This window comes from Borostomias antarcticus (assembly GCF_949987555.1).
Source record: "Borostomias antarcticus genome assembly, chromosome: 11".
NCBI lineage: Eukaryota > Metazoa > Chordata > Actinopteri > Stomiiformes > Stomiidae > Borostomias > Borostomias antarcticus.
In genome coordinates this window covers 3124595-3133031 of record NC_140244.1, presented here as the reverse complement: position 1 = coordinate 3133031, position 8437 = coordinate 3124595, and the positions used below count along the sequence as shown (strand labels likewise).

General features: G+C 52.9%; 1 protein-coding gene across 1 annotated transcript in view; it reads left to right on the top strand.

Moving 5' to 3' along the window:
* Positions 1-6126, top strand: part of rbbp5 (retinoblastoma binding protein 5) — a 14067-nt gene extending 7941 nt beyond the window's left edge. Inside the window, exons 10-14 of the mRNA XM_084446033.1 lie at positions 1534-1651; positions 1797-1866; positions 2472-2707; positions 4353-4556; positions 5890-6126. Of these exons, the coding sequence (XP_084302159.1) occupies positions 1534-1651; positions 1797-1866; positions 2472-2707; positions 4353-4556; positions 5890-5942 (681 nt within the window). The 3' untranslated portion in view covers positions 5943-6126. The remainder of the gene's footprint in view (positions 1-1533; positions 1652-1796; positions 1867-2471; positions 2708-4352; positions 4557-5889) is intronic.
* The last annotated feature ends 2311 nt before the right edge of the window (positions 6127-8437 follow it).

Sequence of the window (8437 nt, the reverse complement as noted above, 5' to 3'; positions counted from 1 at the left end):
CACTACACTAACCTGTCCACTACACTAACCTGTCCACTACACTAACCTGCTCCCTGTCCACTACACTAACCTGTCCACTACACTAACCTGTCTACTACACTAACCTGCACCCTGTCCACTACACTAACCTGCACCCTGTCTACTACACTAACCTGCTCCCTGTCCACTACACTAACCTGTCCACTACACTAACCTGCACCCTGTCCACTACACTTACCTGCACCCTGTCCACTACACTAACCTGCTCCCTGTCCACTACACTAACCTGTCTACTACACTAACCTGCTCCCTGTCCACTACACTAACCTGCTCCCTGTCCACTACACTAACCTGTCCACTACACTAACCTGTCCACTACACTAACCTGCTCCCTGTCCACTACACTAACCTGCTCCCTGTCCACTACACTAACCTGTCCACTACACTAACCTGTCCACTACACTAACCTGTCCACTACACTAACCTGCTCCCTGTCCACTACACTAACCTGCTCCCTGTCCACTACACTAACCTGTCCACTACACTAACCTGTCCACTACACTAACCTGCACCCTGTCCACTACACTAACCTGTCCACTACACTAACCTGCACCCTGTCCACTACACTAACCTGCTCCCTGTCCACTACACTAACCTGTCTACTACACTAACCTGCTCCCTGTCCACTACACTAACCTGCTCCCTGTCCACTACACTAACCTGTCCACTACACTAACCTGTCCACTACACTAACCTGCTCCCTGTCCACTACACTAACCTGCTCCCTGTCCACTACACTAACCTGTCCACTACACTAACCTGTCCACTACACTAACCTGTCCACTACACTAACCTGCTCCCTGTCCACTACACTAACCTGCTCCCTGTCCACTACACTAACCTGTCCACTACACTAACCTGTCCACTACACTAACCTGCACCCTGTCCACTACACTAACCTGTCCACTACACTAACCTGTCCACTACACTAACCTGCTCCCTGTCCACTACACTAACCTGTCCACTACACTAACCTGCAACCCTCACCCCTAAATAGGACTCACATTTGGACATTATAATGGACATTTAACCCAGCCAATGAGAGGTCAGTAAAGCCCCCTTCCCACTGGACAAAAAAAAAAAAAAACTAACACCCACTGAATATCTGGCTTCTGCCTTTAGTGGGAAAGTTTGCAATTGGCATTCATTCCCGGGACAAATGACACTCACACACACACACACACACACTGTCACACTCACTCTCTCTAACGGCGCGATGGTGTGAAAAGAGGCGTGGCTACCCGTGTGTCATATTTCCATCACTGCCGATCGGAGGCGGAGCCAACAAATTCTTGTGACGTCGAAGGTGACGCACCAGAAAAAAATAAACCCAGAAAGACACGATCATCTACTGGCAATGGGAAAGGAGTCCAGCGCTTATTTTTAGCGAGTGTTTCAGGGTTTCAGTGTTTGTGTTCCAGAACTCGCAGAGATGCGCTAGGTTTGATGGAAAAGGGATATTTATATATAAGTTGCGTTATTTGTGGTGTTCAGGAAAACTGGAGCGCGTTCGCTCCCGACTTCAAAGAGCTGGACGAGAACGTGGAGTACGAGGAGAGAGAGTCCGAGTTCGACATCGAAGACGAGGACAAGAGTGAACCTGAACAGACAGGTACAAACACACACACACACACACACATACAAACACACACACACACACACACACACACACTGTCTCTCTCTCACACACGCCTCATATGACAGAGCTATTGATTGTGTGTGTGTGTGTGTGTGTGTGTGCGTGTGTGCGCCCCCAGGGGCAGATGCGGCTGAGGACGAGGAGGTGGACGTGACCTCTGTTGACCCCATCGTGGCGTTCTGCAGCAGGTGAGTGAAGATGATTCGATCAGACCAGTCTCTCTCCACACTCCGATATTACGTGGAATCGCTGCGCGCTGCATACGGCATACTACATAATAGAGTCTGTGCCACTTTGCCGCCCAAGCTGAATACAGGTCAAAGGTTAAAGGAACAGACTGACTAGCCTGGATGAATACAGGTCAAAGGTCAAAGGAACAGACTGACTAGCCTGGATGAATACAGGTCAAAGGTTACAGGAACAGACTGACTAGCCTGGATGAATAGAGGTCAAAGGTTACAGGAACAGACTGACTAGCCTGGATGAATACAGGTCAAAGGTTACAGGAACAGACTGACTAGCCTGGATGAATAGAGGTCAAAGGTTACAGGAACAGACTGACTAGCCTGGATGAATACAGGTCAAAGGTTACAGGAACAGACTGACTAGCCTGGATGAATACAGGTCAAAGGTTACAGGAACAGACTGACTAGCCTGGATGAATACAGGTCAAAGGTTACAGGAACAGACTGACTAGCCTGGATGAATACAGGTCAAAGGTTACAGGAACAGACTGACTAGCCTGGAAGAATCCAGGTTAAAGGAGCTGCCTGTGTCCCCCCCTCCCCCTCAGTGACGAGGAGCTGGAGGACTTCAAGGCCCTGCTCTACCTGCCCATCGCGCCCGAGGTGGAGGACCCGGAGGAGAACCCCTTCGGCCCGCCGCCGGACGCCGCCGCGCAGGCCTCCCCCGCCGAGGACGCCCCGGGAGGCGGGGACAAGAAGCAGCGCCAGCCCTCCGCCGAGGGGGGGCCGGCCAAGAAGAAGGCCCGCACCACCACCATCGAGCTGCAGGGGGTGCCGAGCGACGGTGAGAGACGTGTGCGCGCGGGCACACACACACAGAGTACACAAAGAGCTCACACAGAGTACACACAGAGCACACGCACACACAGTACACACACACACACACACACACAGAGTACACAAAGAGCTCACATAGAGTACACACAGAGCACACGCACACACAGTACACACACACACACACACAGAGTACACAGAGCTCACACAGAGCACACGCACACACAGTACACACACACACACACACACACACACAGAGTACACAGTACACACACACACACACACACACAGAGTACACACACACATTTGTGGCGGCCTGTTGGTCTTACATGCAAGCTAACATGATCATTCATTTTCACTTTAAGTCACACAAACACACACACACACAGACAGCCGCTAACCTGCCTCCTCTCCTCCTCCTCCTCTCCTCCTCCTCCCTAACCTGCTGACCTTCCTCCTCTCCTCCTCCTCCCTAACCTGCTGACCTGCCTCCTCTCCTCCTCCTCCTCCCTAACCTGCTGACCTGCCTCCTCCCCTCCTCCTCCTCCCTAACCTGCTGACCTGCCTCCTCCTCCCTAACCTGCTGACCTTCCTCCTCCCTCACCTGCTGACCTTCCTCCTCTCCTCCTCCTCCTCCTCCCTAACCTGCTGACCTGCCTCCTCTCCTCCTCCTCCCTAACCTGCTGACCTGCCTCCTCTCCTCCTCCTCCTCCCTAACCTGCTGACCTGCCTCCTCTCCTCCTCCTCTCCTCCTCCTCCTCCCTAACCTGCTGACCTGCCTCCCCTCCTCCTCCTCCCTCACCTGCTGACCTTCCTCCTCTCCTCCTCCTCCCTAACCTGCTGACCTGCCTCCTCCTCTCCTCCTCCTCCCTAACCTGCTGACCTGCCTCCTCTCCTCCTCCTCCTCCCTAACCTGCTGACCTGCCTCCTCTCCTCCTCCTCCTCCCTAACCTGCTGACCTGCCTCCTCTCCTCCTCCTCCTCCCTAACCTGCTGACCTTCCTCCTCTCCTCCTCCTCCTCCCTAACCTGCTGACCTTCCTCCTCCCTAACCTGCTGACCTGCCTCCTCTCCTCCTCCTCCTCTCCTCCTCCTCCCTAACCTGCTGACCTGCCTCCTCTCCTCCTCCTCCCTAACCTGCTGACCTGCCTCCTCTCCTCCTCCTCTCCTCCTCCTCCCTAACCTGCTGACCTGCCTCCCCTCCTCCTCCCTAACCTGCTGACCTGCCTCCTCCTCCCTAACCTGCTGACCTGCCTCCTCCCCTCCTCCTCCTCCCTAACCTGCTGACCTGCCTCCTCTCCTCCTCCTCCTCCCTAACCTGCTGACCTGCCTCCTCTCCTCCTCCTCCCTAACCTGCTGACCTGCCTCCTCCTCCCCTCCTCCTCCTCCCTAACCTGCTGACCTTCCTCCTCTCCTCCTCCTCCTCCCTAACCTGCTGACCTGTCTCCTCTCCTCCTCTTTCCTAACCTGCTGACCTGCCTCCTCCCCTCCTCCTCCTCCCTAACCTGCTGACCTTCCTCCTCCTCTCCTCCTCCTCCCTAACCTGCTGACCTGCCTCCTCCCCTCCTCCTCCTCCCTAACCTGTTGACCTTCCTCCTCCTCCTCCTCCCTAACCTGCTGACCTGCCTCCTCTCCTCATCCTCCTCCTCCAAACCAGAGGTGCACCCCCTGCTGGGCGTGAAGGGCGACAGCAAGTCCAAGAAGAAGACGGCCGGCCGGCCCAAAGGCTCCAAAGGTAAAGAGAAAGACTTCCCGTTCCGGCCCAAGCCCTTCAGGGGCGAGCGGCCCTACCCGGCGGAAGGAGGCGCGGGAGCAGGAGGGGCGAAGGGCAGAGCGGAGCAGGGGGGCCTAGCCGCGCCAGGTAAGGACCGGGCTAACCGCCAAGCCGGAGCTACGCTAAACCCCGCTAGCCCGCTACGCTAGCAAGCCAAGACGCCTCGGCTGTCCCCCCCCCCCCCCCCCCGACAACTACCAGCTAGACACTCCGACCCCTCACACCCCCCCCCCTCCCCCTCCTATGTACCCCTGCAGACCGAACGCGCAACCTCCCTCCCTCCCATTTCAACCAGACACACCTCTTTGACATTATATGCTAATTACTCTTAATTAGTTAATTGATTAATTAATTAATTAATTAGTTAATTTCAGGCTAAACCTGAATGTGGTGGATGATGACAACCAATCAAAAGCTGGTGGTAAACTTTGGTTTGATTCGGGGTCCTGGTTGGTCAACGTGGTTTAATGGAAAGGATTCGAACAATGGCGGCGTAGCCGACTCTCCTGCGGCTAGTATCACCGACTTCCTGCTTGCCCTTTGACCCACCTGCTCCTACCGTGCCCCTCCCCAGGCTTGTGTGGTGTTTTACATGGGTGTGTGTCTCCAGGTACGCCTCTACATGTTTACTCTTAGTGTGTGTGTGTGTGCGTGCGTGCGTGCGTGTGCAGGGGGGCACTGCAGAAAGCCGGTTTAGCGAAAACTCTTGAGCTTAGAGATTCATTTCAGTTTCAGCGTTCGCAAACTCAGTTTTCACTAAACCGGCTTTCTGGAATACGCCCCGGGCGTCTCGTGTGCGTTGTTGTTCTCCTTCGTTGGCGTGACTAATTCCGCTCCGTCTGGTTGTGTTTTGTGCCGTCTCACCATCCTGCGGGACCACAATGCATCTGGCCGGTCCAGAAACAAAGCTGTCATCAAATCACACTTTCCCTCTTTAATTAGGTCCTTAATGCCCAATGCATTGTTGACCCTCAGGATTTTGACTTAGACTAGCGACTGCGGTGAAAGAGCCGTAGCCTGGTACACATCCCAACACAGACAGGCCCCTTTAAGCTTCAGAATGGGCTATATGCACAACTACACTACTTCCTGAAATTAGACATGCTTCTCTATTTCCTGTCCTACACTTGGAGGAAGTGATTATTCAGGTGTGCCTAATCATTGTGCTGCAGTCAGGCACACCTGATTAATCACTTCATCCAATAGTGTAGGACAGGAAATAGAGAAGCATGTCTAATTTCAGGAAGTAGTGTAGTTGTGCATATAGCCTATTAAATGTGGTCGTTTGTGGCGTTTTCAAGATTCCTGTCCAATCTTATGGAAAGATTGGCGACACCGTCACCTTCCTCTACTAGGAGAACGTTGGACTGTTCTGTCGTGTGACCTGAGTGCTTTCTGACTGTGCTGGTGTGTTTTCCAGGGGGTATGGTCTCCCAGTCCTACAAGCAGCATGACCTTCAGGGCCTGGACTGATGGGAACCAGCGCCCCCTGCGGTTCTGGAGACGGTACAGCGGGCGGCGGCCCAAAAACCTGTGGCCCCGTCCCTCTCCGCCCAACAGCATAAAGACTCCTATTGTGACATCACAAAAATACTTCAATTATGACGTCATCGTAACACCCCCCCCCCCCCTCCCCCCGAGAACACCCTTTGTGACATCACAGCCTGGTCTTTCCGGATGTAGCTACCCGGGGTGGGTACGACGTTGTCACGCGTGACTGGACACTGCTTCCCGACGAACTGGTCGTCGCCGTGCCGACCCTCGACCCCCCCCCCCCCCCCCCCCCACTCCCACCCACATGATCTCATTAGTACCAGGCACTTGAAGAAGTGAAGCGACAGTACGATAGAGTCGGATCCCTCCTCCTACTCTCCTATTAACTGTCCCCCGTGTCCGTCTGTCTCTCTCTTTGTCGGCTGTGATGATGTTTGAGTACTGCAGCTCTTTATGGACACATGCGCTATGACTTTGACTGTGTTTTTTATACATATTAAACCATTTTGATTTTTGGTGACTGGACAGCTTGTTTGTTCTAGATGTTCTAGATGGGTAGGTGGGCAGGCAAGTAGGTTTCAGACAATTACCCAGCATCCAGTGCAGATCCATCAAATGAGCCGATACTGAGATGCATTCACACTGCTAATACTGTTTCCTTGACCAGGCACCATTCTGATGCCTACAAATGATCATTACCAGCCTGTACCACACGGGGGCAGTGCTGCTACACCAGCCACCGGGCGCAGCAGGCACAGCAGCGCCTGTCTCTGCCTGGGGGGGGGGGGGGCGGTGGTAATGAAGAGCCGGCAGCTGTCATTCGGATTCCATTTTGTGCGCTCTGCGCAGTCGGGAGTCCATTTTGCGGCATTTTCTGCCGTTCGGACCGAAGGTCAAGGGGGTTGGGGAAGCGGTCAGGAGGATGGAATCCCCGGAAGAGCACATGTCTGGTCAGGAGGTTTGTGATTGGCCGGGGTACAGTTATTGAATAATGTGCACCAGCCGAATCACATCACAAAATCCTCATAGAAGTGTATAAGCCCCAGATGTGATTTTGAAACTTGGTCAGTGGCACTAGTGTGCTTGTTAGGTTTTTACCCAGATAGCAAGCGGATCTGGGCCATATGCAGGCCAGATCTGGCCCTTGTGGCTTAGTTCCGGCCCATATATGGCCCCATTTATGCTTGCTATCTGGGCATGCATAAATGATTGAGCGTGTAGAGACCCATTCATACTCTTCATCACATTTCTATTTTAGACATTTCAATTCCGTCTGCAGCCACTGAGAAAAATCTTTCCGTCACATGTCCCTGTCACCGGTGTCATGTCCCTGTATGAACGGACCGAGGGCCACCCCTGCCTCATCCCTCTCGCCGTGACGCTTGTCGGGTGTCGTCATGGCGACGGCGGTGGCGGGCCCCGGAACAGAAGGACTCTGATGGCGTGACTGAGCGCCTAGCGACTGACGCTAATCGCAATATCATATCGGTCATGTGTTTGAATAGATGTGGGATGCGGGCTGATGGTCTACAGTGGCGCCCTGTCCTTGCCGCGCGTTTTCTACACTGATGACGACGCCTGGGGATTGATTGATCCTTCCTTCCTTCCTTCAAACCTGTACCTTTAAGGACAGAGGAAGAGGGTGGTCACTTCAAACTATCGAGATGCACCCAACACAGGCAGTAGACCCCTAGAAACAGGATTGAAGAATTCTGCTTTAACCAAGGTGTGTGTGTGTGTGTGTCTCTCTGTGTGTGTGCGTGTGCTTGCGTGTGTGTGTGCGCGTGTGAAACATCTGTAGCTCCCAGTTTGGTGAAGGCAATAGTGTCTACACACAGACCCACAGTAGAGAACCGCATAGCATGTGACTTAACGTTCACGGTTCTGCGGTTCCATAACACAGGTTTACTAAATAAACGCCCCCAGGGAACCTTTACTCTGAGGTACAGTAGGGAGAGCTGGATTTGGATTCAAATAAACAATTTTTTATTTGATATCACAACCTCTAGTGTTGACATGTTTAAGTCTAGGTCCAGGAGTGCTCTGTCCATGGCTGACAGCACATCGTCATACGTAATCACACCCCGTAGATTAACGTCAAATCTCCATTAAGGGCCTGCCGGGTGCATCTCAGTAGTCTTAACCCTTTCGATACGACCACGTCACCGGCAACATTTTAAAAATATCTAACAAATATTTAATAATATTAAAAAAATATCGAACAAATCAAAAAAAATCCTCACTCCAACACTTGCTGAAAGCTGAGAAACTGCGCTTTCTAGTATTATAGGGAAAATCCAATTAATATTCAAAATGTTGTCACTGTACTTTCAGGGTTAAAAGGGTTAAACTGCTTCCTCTCCTATTTCTCTCACCCCACCCGTATTTATACACACAACTGGGGTCGCGGGCGGCTTTCCCAGATCTAGAAATAAGAGACCCTTTCAGCGTCTTCGTGGGCCGGACTAGGACAC